The 16,323-nt window shown below is 44.7% G+C and overlaps 1 protein-coding gene across 2 annotated transcripts in view; it reads right to left on the reverse strand.

Moving 5' to 3' along the window:
- Nucleotides 1-6,615: 6,615 nt before the first annotated feature.
- Nucleotides 6,616-16,323, reverse strand: part of NUP107 (nucleoporin 107) — a 186,346-nt gene continuing 176,638 nt past the window's right edge. For both annotated transcript variants that reach the window (XM_063927509.1, XM_063927510.1), the window contains exons 25-28: nt 12,200-12,325; nt 10,273-10,386; nt 7,757-7,924; nt 6,616-6,948 (exon numbers count right to left, since the gene is read on the reverse strand). In XM_063927509.1, coding sequence (XP_063783579.1) covers nt 6,841-6,948; nt 7,757-7,924; nt 10,273-10,386; nt 12,200-12,325 — 516 coding nt within the window. In that variant the 3' untranslated portion in view covers nt 6,616-6,840. The remainder of the gene's footprint in view (nt 6,949-7,756; nt 7,925-10,272; nt 10,387-12,199; nt 12,326-16,323) is intronic.

The raw sequence follows: 16,323 nt of genomic DNA on the forward strand, positions 1-16,323 counted from the left end.
TTTAATAAATTTGCAAAAACCACACAAAAAACAAAACAAAAACCAAAACAAAAAACCCAACCTTTTTTCACGTTGCCATTATGGGGTATGGTGTGTAGAATTTTGAGGGAAAAAAATAAGATTTTACTTACCGATAAATCTATTTCTCGGAGTCCGTAGTGGATGCTGGGGTTCCTGAAAGGACCATGGGGAATAGCGGCTCCGCAGGAGACAGGGCACAAAAAGTAAAGCTTTTCCGATCAGGTGGTGTGCACTGGCTCCTCCCCCTATGACCCTCCTCCAGACTCCAGTTAGGTACTGTGCCCGGACGAGCGTACACAATAAGGGAGGATTTTGAATCCCGGGTAAGACTCATACCAGCCACACCAATCACACCGTACAACTTGTGATCTAAACCCAGTTAACAGTATGATAACAGCGGAGCCTCTGAAAGATGGCTTCCTTTAACAATAACCCGAATTAGTTAACAATAACTATGTACAACTTATGCAGATAATCCGCACTTGGGATGGGCGCCCAGCATCCACTACGGACTCCGAGAAATAGATTTATCGGTAAGTAAAATCTTATTTTCTCTATCGTCCTAGTGGATGCTGGGGTTCCTGAAAGGACCATGGGGATTATACCAAAGCTCCCAAACGGGCGGGAGAGTGCGGATGACTCTGCAGCACCGAATGAGAGAACTCCAGGTCCTCCTTAGCCAGAGTATCAAATTTGTAAAATTTTACAAACGTGTTCTCCCCTGACCACGTAGCTGCTCGGCAAAGTTGTAATGCCGAGACCCCTCGGGCAGCCGCCCAAGATGAGCCCACCTTCCTTGTGGAGTGGGCCTTTACAGATTTAGGCTGTGGCAAGCCTGCCACAGAATGTGCAAGTTGGATTGTGCTACAGATCCAACGAGCAATCGTCTGCTTAGACGCAGGAGCACCCATCTTGTTGGGTGCATACAATATAAACAACGAGTCAGATTTTCTGACTCCAGCTGTCCTTGCAATATATATTTTTAATGCTCTGACAACGTCCAGTAACTTGGAGTCCTCCAAGTCACTTGTAGCCGCAGGCACTACAATAGGCTGGTTCAGATGAAATGCTGACACCACCTTAGGGAGAAAATGCGGACGAGTCCGCAGTTCTGCCCTGTCCGAATGGAAAATCAGATATGGGCTTTTGTAAGATAAAGCTGCCAATTCTGACACTCTCCTGGCAGAAGCCAGGGCTAGAAGCATGGTCACTTTCCATGTGAGATATTTCAAATCCACCTTTTTTAGTGGTTCAAACCAATGAGATTTTAGGAAGTCCAAAACCACATTTAGATCCCACGGTGCCACTGGAGGCACCACAGGAGGCTGTATATGCAGCACTCCCTTAACAAAGGTCTGGACTTCAGGGACTGAAGCCAATTCTTTTTGAAAGAAAATCGACAGGGCCGAAATTTGAACCTTAATAGATCCCAATTTGAGACCCATTGACAATCCTGATTGCAGGAAATGTAGGAATCGACCCAGTTGAAATTCCTCCGTCGGAGCACTCCGATCTTCGCACCACGCAACATATTTTCGCCAAATTCGGTGATAATGTTGCACGGTTACTTCCTTCCTTGCTTTAATCAAAGTAGGAATGACTTCTTCCGGCATGCCTCTTTCCTTTAGGATCCGGCGTTCAACCGCCATGCCGTCAAACGCAGCCGCGGTAAGTCTTGAAACAGACAGGGACCCTGCTGAAGCAAGTCCCTCCTTAGAGGTAGAGGCCACGGATCTTCCGTGATCATCTCTTGAAGTTCCGGGTACCAAGTCCTCCTTGGCCAATCCGGAACCACTAGTATCGTTCTTACGCCTCTTTGCCGTATAATTCTCAATACTTTTGGTATGAGAGGCAGAGGAGGAAACACATACACCGACTGGTACACCCAAGGCGTTACCAGCGCGTCCACAGCTATTGCCTGCGGATCTCTTGACCTGGCGCAATACCTGTCCAGTTTTTTGTTGAGGCGAGACGCCATCATGTCCACCATTGGTCTTTCCCAACGGGTTACCAGCATGTGGAAGACTTCTGGATGAAGTCCCCACTCTCCCGGGTGAAGATCGTGTCTGCTGAGGAAGTCTGCTTCCCAGTTGTCCACTCCCGGGATGAACACTGCTGACAGTGCTATCACATGATTCTCTGCCCAGCGAAGAATCCTTGCAGCTTCTGCCATTGCCCTCCTGCTTCTTGTGCCGCCCTGTCTGTTCACATGGGCGACTGCCGTGATGTTGTCCGACTGGATCAATACCGGTTTTCCCTGAAGCAGAGGTTCTGCCTGGTTTAGAGCATTGTATATTGCTCTTAGTTCCAGAATGTTTATGTGAAGAGACGTTTCCAGGCTCGTCCATACTCCCTGGAAGTTTCTTCCTTGTGTGACTGCTCCCCAGCCTCTCAGGCTGGCGTCCGTGGTCACCAGGATCCAATCCTGTATGCCGAATCTGCGGCCCTCCAATAGATGAGCACTCTGCAACCACCACAGAAGAGACACCCTTGTCCTTGGAGACAGGGTTATCCGTAGGTGCATCTGAAGATGCGACCCTGACCATTTGTCCAACAGATCCCTTTGGAAAATTCTTGCGTGGAATCTGCCGAATGGAATCGCTTCGTAAGAAGCCACCATTTTTCCCAGGACTCTTGTGCATTGATGTACAGACACCTTTCCTGGTTTTAGGAGGTTCCTGACAAGCTCGGATAACTCCTTGGCTTTTTCCTCCGGGAGAAAAACCTTTTTCTGAACCGTGTCCAGAATCATCCCTAGGAACAGCAGACGAGTTGTCGGCATTAACTGGGATTTTGGAATATTCAGAATCCACCCGTGCTGTTTTAGCACTTCTTGAGACAGTGCTAATCCCATCTCTAGCTGTTCTCTGGACCTCGCCCTTATTAGGAGATCGTCCAAGTATGGGATAATTAATACGCCTTTTCTTCGAAGAAGAATCATCATCTCGGCCATTACCTTTGTAAAGATCCGAGGTGCCGTGGACAATCCGAACGGCAGCGTCTGAAACTGATAGTGACAGTTTTGTACAACGAACCTGAGGTACCCCTGGTGTGAGGGGTAAATTGGAACGTGGAGATACGCATCCTTGATGTCCAAGGATACCATAAAGTCCCCCTCTTCCAGGTTCGCTATCACTGCTCTGAGTGACTCCATTTTGAACTTGAACTTCTTTATGTACAGGTTCAAGGACTTCAGATTTAGAATAGGCCTTACCGAGCCATCCGGCTTCGGTACCACAAAAAGAGTGGAATAATACCCCTTCCCTTGTTGCAGAAGAGGTACCTTGACTATCACCTGCTGAGAGTACAGCTTGTGAATGGCTTCCAACACCGTCTCCCTTTCGGAGGGGGACGTTGGTAAAGCAGACCTCAGGAAACGGCGAGGTGGATCTGTCTCTAATTCCAACCTGTATCCCTGAGATATTATCTGCAGGATCCAGGGATCTACTTGCGAGTGAGCCCACTGCGCGCTGTAATTTTTGAGACGACCGCCCACCGTCCCCGAGTCCGCTTGAGAAGCCCCAGCGTCATGCTGAGGCTTTTGTAGAAGCCGGGGAGGGCTTCTGATCCTGGGAAGGAGCTGCGTGTTGCTGTCTCTTCCCTCGACCTTTGCCTCGTGGCAAATATGAATAGCCCTTTGCTCTCTTATTTTTAAAGGAACAAAAGGGCTGCGGTTGAAAAGTCGGTGCCTTTTTCTGTTGGGGAGTGACTTGAGGTAGAAAGGTGGATTTCCCGGCTGTAGCCGTGGCCACCAAATCTGATAGACCGACTCCAAATAACTCCTCCCCCTTATACGGCAAAACTTCCATATGCCGTTTTGAATCCGCATCGCCTGTCCACTGTCGCGTCCATAAAGCTCTTCTGGCCGAAATGGACATAGCACTTACCCGTGATGCCAGTGTGCATATATCCCTCTGTGCATCACGCATATAAAGAAATGCATCCTTTATTTGTTCTAACGACAGTAAAATATTGTCCCTGTCCAGGGTATCAATATTTTCAATCAGGGATTCTGACCAAACTACCCCCGCACTGCCCATCCAGGCAGTTGCTACAGCTGGTCGTAGTATAACACCTGCATGTGTGTATATACTTTTTTGGATATTTTCCATCCTCCTATCTGATGGATCTTTAAGTGCGGCCGTCTCAGGAGAGGGTAACGCCACTTGTTTAGATAAGCGTGTTAGCGCCTTGTCCACCCTAGGAGGTGTTTCCCAGCGCTCCCTAACCTCTGGCGGGAAAGGGTATAATGCCAATAATTTCTTTGAAATTATCAGCTTTTTATCAGGGGCAACCCACGCTTCATTACACACGTCATTTAGTTCTTCTGATTCAGGAAAAACTATAGGTAGTTTTTTCATACCCCACATAATACCCTGTTTAGTGGTACCTGTAGTATCAGCAAAATGTAACGCCTCCTTCATTGCCAAAATCATATAACGTGTGGCCCTACTGGAAAATACGGTTGATTCGTCACCGTCACCACTGGAGTCATCGCCTGTGTCTGGGTCTGTGTCGACCGACTGAGGCAAAGGGCGTTTCACAGCCCCTGACGGTGTTTGAGTCGCCTGGACAGGCACTAATTGATTGTCCGGCCGTCTCATGTCGTCAAACGACTGCTTTAGCGTGTTGACACTATCCCGTAGTTCCATAAATAAAGGCATCCATTCTGGTGTCGACCCCCTAGGAGGTGACATCCCCATATTTGGCAATTGCTCCGCCTCCACACCAATATCGTCCTCATACATGTCGACACACACGTACCGACACACAGCAGACACACAGGGAATGCTCCTAATGAAGACAGGACCCACTAGCCCTTTGGGGAGACAGAGGGAGAGTTTGCCAGCACACACCAAAAGCGCTATATATATATCAGGGATAGCCTTATAATAAGTGCTCCCCTATAGCTGCTTTGTTATATAAAAATATCGCCATAAATTTGCCCCCCCTCTCTGTTTTACCCTGTTTCTGTAGTGCAGTGCAGGGGAGAGACCTGGGAGCCGTCCTGACCAGCGGAGCTGTGAGAGGAAATGGCGCCGTGTGCTGAGGAGATAGGCCCCGCCCCTTTTCCGGCGGGCTCGTCTCCCGCTATTTTGAGAAATCAGGCAGGGGTTAAATATCTCCATATAGCCTCTAGGGCTATATGTGAGGTATTTTTAGCCTTTATAGGTACTCATTTTGCCTCCCAGGGCGCCCCCCTCCCAGCGCCCTGCACCCTCAGTGACTGCCGTGTGAAGTGTGCTGAGAGGAAAATGGCGCACAGCTGCAGTGCTGTGCGCTACCTTTAGAAGACTGCAGGAGTCTTCAGCCGCCGATTCTGGACCTCTTCTGTCTTCAGCATCTGCAAGGGGGCCGGCGGCGCGGCTCCGGTGACCATCCAGGCTGTACCTGTGATCGTCCCTCTGGAGCTTGATGTCCAGTAGCCAAGAAGCCAATCCATCCTGCACGCAGGTGAGTTGACTCCTTCTCCCCTCAGTCCCTCGCTGCAGTGATCCTGTTGCCAGCAGGAATCACTGTAACATAAAAAACCTAGCTAAACTTTCTCTAAGCAGCTCTTTAGGAGAGCCACCTAGATTGCACCCTTCTCGGCCGGGCACAAAAATCTAACTGGAGTCTGGAGGAGGGTCATAGGGGGAGGAGCCAGTGCACACCACCTGATCGGAAAAGCTTTACTTTTTGTGCCCTGTCTCCTGCGGAGCCGCTATTCCCCATGGTCCTTTCAGGAACCCCAGCATCCACTAGGACGATAGAGAAATTAATGTATTCCATTCTGGTATAAGGCTGCAACATAACAAAACGTGGAAAAAGTAAAGTGCTGTGAATACTTTCCATATGCACTATAAGCTCAGGGAGAAGATGAGGGTGTGTTATGGAACTGGTGCTGTTCCACACAGGTAGACACTTTTTTTGTTCTTTGGAGACCATCTGAATGTCTTCCCATCAGATAGGGTCCTAAAGCAAAAGTTCCTTTATAGAGATTTCTGAAAACGTGATTATGAATGTCGCAAATTAAGGTTTTAGGGGCGTCTCAATTAACAGCAGGAAATTAAGAAAACCCATCGGCACAAGGATTATCCCACTTGTGCGGAGTTTTGCTACTCAACTTAAGGACAGAAATTGGGACAGAGTATTTTCGATAAAAGTCACAGCGTCTTTTTTCTTGCACCTCCAGAGTCTGATTCTTTCTAAAAACATTAATTTTAGGGGGGAAAAAAATCAGAGACGTGCTCTGGCACCCTTGCTTAATTAGTCAGTAATTACTCACCTTCTGAAGCGGTGTCTTCGTCATCCAGAGTCAGGAACCAGGTCTGCTGCAGGAGCGGTAAGTGTGTAAGTGTCTGGGAGGGTGTTTAAGAGTGTGTGTGTGTAGCATGAAGATTTCCCATTTCAATTCTAGTATGCTACATGCCACATATAGCATACAGCAAATATACAGCAGGCTTCATGCCAATAGAAGACAATGCAGCGCAGTATAACTAGCAATTCAGACATTACCAATGGAATTGTAATAGAGGTTCCATTCTGTGACTAACTGCAGCCTACAACTTGTATTGCAGGTTTGTCTTTTTAAGGATTCTAAAAAGCCACAAAAATGCTTTATTACTTTATTATCAAAGCAGCCATTATTTTAAAACTATTTATTTACACAATACAAAAGAATGATTTTTTTTTTATTGAGCATTTTCAGTTTGTTTTTTTTAATATGAAAAAGTACAAACAGTTTTTTTTCTTTGAGGTTACAGCCAAATCCAGACACGTTTGTAATGAATAGTTTTGTAAGAAGAGCAGATCATATTCTCACACGCAGCAGTGACATTAGGGCTGGACGTCATAACCTAAAGGATCTAGCTGCATGTCTAACAGCATAAGAGACGACTCTCTCAGCTTCTGCAGCACCTTCTTCAGTTCTGACTTTGAAAACACCTGTGAACACAATGAAAACACGTAACATATTTCTCACCTGCAGATAGGAGGTTCCTTTTATGAAATCGGGTGATAGACTGTAGTGTAACCATAAGCAGGTCTCACTTTTATTTTTTATAATTCCTCTGTACTTTGCAGGTAGTAAACAGCCTTAACAGCTGAAGGGACCAGGACTTATTCTACAGTATTAAACACCTGCCATCGGTAGCCTGCAAGTGCGTCATCTAATCACAAACGATGCGACCAGTCAGATACATAGCTTGGGCACCTGTAAGAAGAAAACTTTCCCACATCTGATACTCTCAGAGAGGTCCCTCTGCTTCCCTGCACCCTCCCGCACTGAGTGGTCAGCACAGAAGGACCCAGCAGCTGTAGACATTAGCAGTCACTGGGGAAATGTAAATAAGCCCCCCTCACCCCTCTAATGTGTACCTCAGATGTGCGGCCACCGGGAAAACTAAAAGTCGTGATGTTGGCATTCAGATATTAAAAAAATATATATATTTTTTAGAAACGTAAAAAATTTTTTTTTCTTTAAACCATTTTGGATAAGTGTCAAAATACATGTTCTTCACTTAATTCACTCATAAAAAGAGACTACTTGTGAGCGTTGAAAAAAAAACAAACAAAAAAGAACCTGGCAGTTAAGTGGTTAAAAAACACTACTTTGTCTATACTTGGCCATGTCCCATTGTTTTTCATATGTTGCCCTCGTAACAGAGCTAAGTTGTCCTTCTGCAGAATTTGAATGTACACAAGACTGTACACGTAAACAAGTAGAAAACATGAATGTGTATTCGATACCCACCTTGTATAACTTTTGGTTTTCAGAGGAGATCACATCAGCCAGCCGAAGACAATCCTGGTATTGCTTAGTGTTATGCAGCACCGTGTGCAGCAAGAAGCACATCATTGGCAAACAGAGACTCCGTAGTCGTTCCATCTGCTGCTTACGTTCTGTATCCTCCTCTGCATCCTAGTAACACATACAGCAATAAATGTAGGCTATATGAGATTACGTTATTATGGGACGCTTAATGACTGCAGATTGTGGGTAGGATGTACCAATATGAAAATGCGGTCAAAACTTTGAAAATCGAGGTTTGACTGCATTTTTCATATGTACAGTATAAAGATCCAGAAAGCTAAGCTTTCAAGAGCTTGTACCCGATGTAATCTATTCTTCCAGCATGGTTCCCTGAGAGTTCTCCAAATTAATGCCTCCCAGTGTCCCTCGCATGCCCAGATAGACCAGAAAAAAGGGTGACTGGACATACTTTACCTTATCTGTGCTGTTGCAAATCTTTTTATGTGCTAAACTATTATGCTAGACTGTGGTTTTTTTTCTAATGATACATATCTATCACTCCCAATGTGGTTACACTGTTACAAACATATGATGTGTACAAACAAATGTAGTATTAGATGCATTTGTACTTTACTGATGCATTAACTTGTGTTACCCGATTGCAGTTTGATATTGCAAACAATTGCAAGTGACCCTCCAGGTTTTGTCTATGGAGATAGTTGTGTGTTTCTGGGGTGCCAACTTACATGCAATCTCCTAGCATGAAATACTGACACAGCGATGTGTGCTTATGGCAGTTTTTTTTAAACATTTTTATCTGTTTGGTTAGAATTTGCTTTCTTAGTTCACTAATTGCAAGATTAGGATGCATATGTTCACAAATTAACCTGTTCAATTGTGGAATATATATGTTCCCAAAGCACATAGGTCACAGATATGCAATATATATTACTCTAATTCTGTGAGAAACTTTGGTGGTATATATCCCTTTATGTCAATTCACTAATAATTAAAATAGAAAAAAAAACCCATAAATTAACCATTAGGTGTTACAATTACCATATGGCATCCTGATGTACTATTGGTAGAGCTGAAAACTTTTCATTTTAGACAGGACACAAATTTTCCTTTAATCTACATATTAAAGTTTAAAAGCAATTACTTTAACCATAAGAGTGCCCTAGCATAGAGTAGTCTTTCTGTAGGACCTTTGTTAAGACTCTAGGGAGAGCAATCTAACTATCCTACTATTTTGCACCACTGTGTATAAAAAAAAAAAAAAAAATATATATATATATATATATATATATATATATATATATATATATATATATATATATATATATATATATATATATATAAAAGAAGTCATAGATTGTTGGCACTCTCCAAATTCCGACACTTGCTGGGGTGTCACTCGATATTCATGAGACAACGGGTATAATCCCTATTCATCCCTTGAATGCATATAATCTTGAAAGGAGTGCACTCACCAGACGGCTCATGTAGTCAAGCAGGGTTTTAATGTAGCACAGACACAATAGTCACAGTGACCCCATGATGAAGGTGTGACAACCGAAACGGGCCGTTGGGATGGCTGTTCTGCTTGAATACTGCTGAAAGCCTCATGATGAGTACTAAAAACTTTTTTCAAAAGGCCTGATAATGCTACTGATTCATTAAATGTTTTTCATATTTTTTCATATGGTGGTGTGCTGGTCTCCTTTTGTCTAAACCCTTTCAGGGTAAGCATTGGGAACTATGGTATATATATATATATATATATATATATATATATATATATATATATATTTAACAAGTTGGTTCTAAGAATTATTTAATTGTTACTTCAGTTATCCTGTCTTTGCCATCTAGCAGCAACACAGGGTATAGGAAAAATATCCTGTGTGGAATCCATCCCCTATCTGTGTGTCATATGGTTTAATATTAGACAGCATTACCAAGTAAGGAAATGGCTATTGCGGACTCTGGGGCAGATTTATTAAGCCTGGTGAAGTGATAAAATGCACGGTGATAAAGTACAAGACAATCAACTCCTAACTACCATGTCACAGGCTGGGTTTGAAAAATGACAGTTAGGAGCTGACTGGCTGGTACTTTATCACCTTCCACTTTATCACTTCACTGAGCTTAATAAATCTGCCCCTCTATACCAAAACATCAATCTTTGCAACGTACAATTTACTGTAATGAATCTCAGGAAAAAAGGGATTTTCCATGTTGGAACCTGCAGATGTTGCCACGCTCATCGTGTGCTAAACGAGCACTCTAGGCATAGCATTTGCTGCTCCCATTCATGTGAATGGGGCCGTGTGCACGTCTACGATGAATGCACGCCCCGGATGTGCACGCAGTCGCACCTAACAAGGCGCGATCGCTGCAAGATGTAGCCATATCTATAGCTGTACATTATTTACTTACCATTACTAATCCTCCACATTTTTGATAAGGAATGAAGTTATGTTAACATTTGGAAAAAAGAAAAGGTTACTTACATCTCTGACATCCACCATCCAGCCTCCATCGACAAATAACAAAACATTATAAATTTTCTCTTTCACATCAACAGTTAACACATCTAGATGATTTTTCCAAGTGCCATAATCCATCTGAAAGGAGAAAACAATTAGGTAAAAAAAAATAAAAATAAATGAGGACTGTTCAAAAGACTCAATCCCACAAGTTACATCTTCCAGGAAAACAAAACTCCCAACAGAGGAACTAAGATAGGGCACTAGCGGATACCTGTGCCCTTAGTGAACTTAGAACCAACCACTTTCTATTAGTCATCCCTGCAGAAAGAGTAGCCACATGGAATACACACAAAAGCTTTGGTAGAATCCCTGTCATAAAACAAACCAAGACTACCAAAGCCCTATGAGAGGAGAAGGGTGGCTTGATCCACAGAGGAAAGTATTTAGACAATGGTACAGTAATAAATAAGGAAAAAATACTGAAGACTCTCAGGTTTATTTTTTTGGTTTCTAAAATATTGTGCCAGCAGCCAGCCAACATGCAAGGAATTCTAATCCCCACACAAAATGTGCTAAGCACAAGTATGCCGGAATTCAACTAGCCGAGGTAGAGCTCTGCAGACTAACTGATCCCCTGCGGCAATTTAATTAGTCACGAGTTATCAGGGATTTTTTTCAGCTGCCACAGTGGGTTGGAATAAAAATCACCAATAACTAGCGGGCTAACAGGTGCTGCAACCTTGTTAAAACGCCAATCATTGACTTTTCACAGACTCTACGTGTTAACAAACTACTTTAATGGGCGTTAACATGGCTATCGGCTGAAAAAGGGAGTACAATTGAATAGCCGAAGCATTAAAGACCGAGGCAATCGCCCGTTTTCACCCACGGTAATTTAGCGCATGTAATTGAATTCCAGCCATAGAGATAACACATTACATATAAAAAATATAAAAGTAAAACAAAAACATTTATTACTTTGTAAAAATTACTTTGAGCTCCTAGAAGTGGGGAACAGCAGTAATATAGATTGAGAAGACAACAAGCTGTTTAACGATAATGACAATAATTAGGAAACTCCAGATAAACAATCAGCTGCTTCACTCTCTTGCCATGTTTGTAGCAATACTAAATGTAACAACCCATTGATAACAGTAGCAAAAAAAAAAAAAAAAAAAAAAAAGAGCAGTCTAAGTTCAGAAAGGTGTAGAACACCAGTCTGTGTTAAATGCATTTAAAATATGTTCTCTAGAAATCTCACTTCTAGGAGGTGGAAATGCTTTCACCTAGAATAATGTAAAATGGTCTGTCAGTGTGAGATAAGGACATTGGGCCTAATTCAGAGATGATCGCAGCAGCATATTTGTTAGCAGTTGGGAAAAACCATGTGCACTGCAAGGGGGGCAGATATAACATGTGCAGAGAGAGTTAGATTTGGGTGGGGTGTGTTCAAACAGACATCTAAATTGCAGTGTAAAAATAAAGCAGCCAGTATTTACCCTGCACAGAAACAAAATAACCCACCCAAATCTAACTCTTTCTGCACATGTTATATCTGCCTCCCCTGCAGTGCACATGGTTTTGCCCAATTGCTAACAAATTTGCTGTTGCGATCAACTGAATTATGCACAGAGATGGGAGCCCCTGAAATGGGCTGTGGTATGCACAGGGATGGGAGCCCCTGAAATGCTGCTGATGTACTATACATATAAATATATAGTGCAATGAGAGTTGCCCAATAAGCCCATGAGTAACTTGGTCTGGCACTCAGCTCATCTCAGGAAGAGACGGTCATGAAATTTGTTTGGAAAACACTTACTTTTGTACAGGCCAACAGGAAGACTTATTGTAACCACACTGGAGCCTCTATGTTTTTGAAGTAACTAAATGACAAATATTGTATTTTGCAGTTGCTTTTTCCCCATTTAAGGTTGGTAAAATGACTTGCCTCATATTTCTTTTCCTTGTGTTCATAAGCCACTTTCTCAGTGAAGGTTGCATTCTCCACCAGCACTGGCTTCTGAGGAGGAGAATTCATGTGCTTGAACCACTCACTGAATGCTTCATGCGCTTCCTGCAGGAGAAGAAAAATGCATCTAAGTCACAGACGTGGCTATGCCAGAGTCACTTACCAGAGGACAGGTTTTATGTATACTGTTCATAGAGCAGGTTGTTGGCATATGCACTCCCATTTATAAAGTAAAGAGAAGAAGAAAAAACCCGGGATTTTAATACCTACCAGTAATTCCATTTCTCATAGTACATAAGGAATACTGGGGTTTACTTGATACAATGGGGTATAGAAGGGGTCCAAAGGAGCCGGTGCACTTTAAATTTCTTCCACTGTGTATGCTGGCTCTTCCCCTCTATGCCCCTCCCACAGACAGTTAAGCAAAATAGTGGCCGAAGGAGAAAGGACATACTTGAGAGAAGGAACATAAGGAGTGGTGAGATTCAGACACCAGCACATAAAACAACCAGCTGGAACAAAACAGCAACAGCTGAACAGGTAACATTTTGAAAAAATAAAACCTGCAGAGAAGTGAACGCACTGAGGCAGGCGCCCAGTATCCCTTATGGACTACGAGAAAGGGATTTACCGGTATTTAATTAAAATCCCGTTTTCTCTGGCATCCATAATTGATACTGGGGTTTACTTAATACGATGGGGACGTCCCAAAGCATCCAGAACGGGCGGGAACGTGCAGAGACGCCTGCAGCACCGCCTTCTCAAATTGGGTATCCTCTTTGGCCAGGGTAACAAACTTGTAGAACTTCACAAAGGTGTTCCTCTCCGACCAGGTAGCAGCTCAGCACAGTTGCAAAACAGAGACTCCATGGGCAGCCGCCCAAGAAAACCCCACCAGTCTTGTAGAGTGGGCCTTCACAGACTGTTGAACAGGCAAGGCTGCAGACACATAAGCCTGTTGCATAGTCAACCTAATCCAATGAGCAATGGGCTGCTTAGAAGCAGGGCAACCCTTTTTCTGCGTATCATATAGCGCAAACAAGGAATCAGTCTTTCTGATCCGAGCCACTCATAACATAGATCCTCAAGGCTCTCACAACATCTAGCGACTCCGGCAGAGCAGATGTACCTGAATTGGACGGGACTACAAGTGGTTGATTCAAGTGGAATGCAGACACACCTTTTGGCAGGAACTGCTGTCTAGTCCGGAGTTCTGCTCTGTCGTAAAAGATCAGGTAGGGACTCTTACACGATAAGGCCCCCAATTCTGAGACACACCTACCAGAAGCCAGGGCCAGCAACATCAGCCTTCCACGTGAGGTACTTGTCTTCTACAGTCATCAAGGGTTCAAACCAGGAGGACTGTAAAAAAAAAACAAAAAAAAAAAACCCAACACCACGTTCAAGTCCCAGGGTGCCGTAGGCGGCACAAACGGAGGTTGTATGCGGAGAATTGTATGCGGAGAACTCCCTGCAGGAAGGTCTGAACCTCTGGCAACTTCTTCTGGAAGAAAATTGAGAGAGCCGAAACCCGGACCTTAAGGGCTCCCAGACATAAGCCCTTATCCACACCAGCCTGCAGGAAACGTAAGAGACGTCCTAAGTGAAACTCTGCAGGCGGATAAGTGCATTCCTCGCACCAGGAGACACATTTCCTCCAGATATAATGATAGCGCTTTGACGTCACCAGTTTTCTGGCCTGAACCATGGTTGCAATAACCTTCTTGGAAAGGCCTTTCCGGGCTAGGATGTTCTGCTCAATTTCCAAGCAGTCAAACGAAGCCGCTGTAAGTCAAGGTAGACGAACGGTCCTTGTTGTAGAAGATTCTTTCACAGTGGCAGGGCCAAGAGTCTGTCATGGACATGTCCAGAAGATCTGCGTACCACGCCCTCCGAGGCAATCAGAATTGTCTGGATTCCCTGATTCCAGATTCGTTTGAGCACCCTCAGGAGCAACGGAATCAGAGGAAACGGGTAAACCGACCGATAAGGCCAAGGAGACGTCAGCCCGTCTATTGCCTTCGCTTGAGGGTCCCTGGTTCTTGAGCAACACCATTGAAGCCTCTTGATGGCTTGTCGACTCAACAAGTCTATCTAAGGGCAACCCCACAAGTCAATGATCTGTTGAAACAACTGTTGGTGGAGACCCCACTCTCTCGGGTGGAGATTGTGACGACTCAGGAAGTCCACTTCCCAGTTGTCCACCCCCCGTAATGAAGATGGTGGATATTGCTCTTGCGTTTCTTTCTGCCCAGAGTATCATCTTCGCCACCTCTCGCATGCAGGCTCTGCTTTTTGTCCCTCCTTGTCGATTTATGTAAGCCACCGCCGTGACGTTGTCTGACTGAACTTGGATCGCTCGATCCCTGAGCAGAGGAGAGGCCTGAAGCATAGCATTGTAGATCGTCCAAAGTTCCAGAATGTTGATTGGAAATAGGGCTTCGTGGGTTGACCATCTGCCCTGGAACTGAGCCCCCTGGGTGACAGCTCCCCATCCCCTAAGATTCGCATCCGTCGTGAGGAGGATCCAATACTGGATCCTGAAACTTCGACCCTCCAGTAGGTTGGAGGACTGTAGCCACCACAGGAGGGAAATCTTGGCCTGAGGCGACATACGTATTATCCGGTGCATCTGAAGATGAGATCCGTACCACTTATCAGGAGATCCAATTGAAACGTTCTGGTGTGGAACAGACCATACTGAATCGCCTCATACGAGGCTACCATCTTCCAACAATTTTATGCAAAGATGGATGGATATTCGCTTAGGCTGGAGGATCATTCGGAACATCTCCTGAAGCGTTCTCGCTTTGTCCTCTGGGAGGAACACTTTCTGGGCCACCGTATCCAGCAACATTCCCAGGAACAGGAGTCGCTGAGTCGGTTCCAGTTGGGACTTCTGGAAATTGAGGATCCACCCATGGCGTGAAAGAAGTTGGACAGTGCGGTCTATATGGAGCAATAAAAGCTCCTTGGATCTTGCTTTTATCAAGAGATTGTCCAGATAAGGGACAACATTGACCCCTTGGACTCGGAACATCATCTCTGCCATCACCTTCGCGAAGACCCTCGGGGCTGTAGACAGGCCGAAGGGTAATGCCTGAAACTGGTAGTAATCGTTCGGGAGAGCAAACCGCAGGTAAGCTTGCTGAGAAGGCCAAATGGGGATATGGAGACAAGTGTCCTTTATATCCTGAGAGACCATGAACTGCCGTTCTTCCAGGCCCGCAATCACCGCTCGCAGGGATTCCATCTTCAACTTGAAAACCTTGAGGTAATGGTTCAAGGATTTGAGATTCAGAATGGGCCTTACCGTTCCATCCAGTTTCGGTACTACGAACAGGTTGGAGTAGTAACCCTTTCTTTGTTGCAACAGTGGTACTGGAACAATGACCTGGGACTGGACTAATTTTAGGATAGCCTGTTGTAGCGTAACTCTTGTATCTACCAAAACTGGTAAGCCTGATTTGAAAAATCGTAGGTGAGGAGCGCTGTCGAACTTCAGCTTGTAGCCCTGGGAAGTGAGATCCTTTACCCAGGTATCCTGGCAGGAGGCTGCCCAGATGCGGCTGAAGTGACGCAGACTAGCTCCCAGTCATGCCGAGGCTTTTGTGGAAGCTGCACTGGTGCTTGTTTCCTGAGAAACAACGGCAGCAGCTGGTTTTCTAGTCTTACCTCTGGTGCCTCATGCCACATTGGAGGGGGCATATCCCCCGCAAGGCCCTCATGAATTGGAGTAGCCCAGGAGTGAATGGCATGTGTCATCCAGCAACCTGCTATCACAGGTCTTTGTGATAAGCCAGCCGCTGTGTAAACAGACTTTAATGTAGTTTCTAATTTCCTATCCCTAGGGTCCTTGAGCTGAAAGGACCCAGGGGCCGGTAACACTGCGTTCTTAGAGAGGGGGGAGACAGACATCTACGGCTGGGGGGTTCTTCCACAATGTTTCTGATCCTCCGGTGTAAACGGGAAAAAGCATAAAAACTTCCTAGTAACCTGATATCTTATCAGGATTTTTCCAGGCTTGTTTAAAAATCTAATCTAATTCCGGAGAATCAGGGAAGGTGATGCTGATTTTTTTCTGTGCAAGAAAAAACACAACT

This window comes from Pseudophryne corroboree, chromosome 6 (genome assembly GCF_028390025.1).
Source record: "Pseudophryne corroboree isolate aPseCor3 chromosome 6, aPseCor3.hap2, whole genome shotgun sequence".
NCBI classification, from domain to species: Eukaryota; Metazoa; Chordata; class Amphibia; order Anura; family Myobatrachidae; genus Pseudophryne; species Pseudophryne corroboree.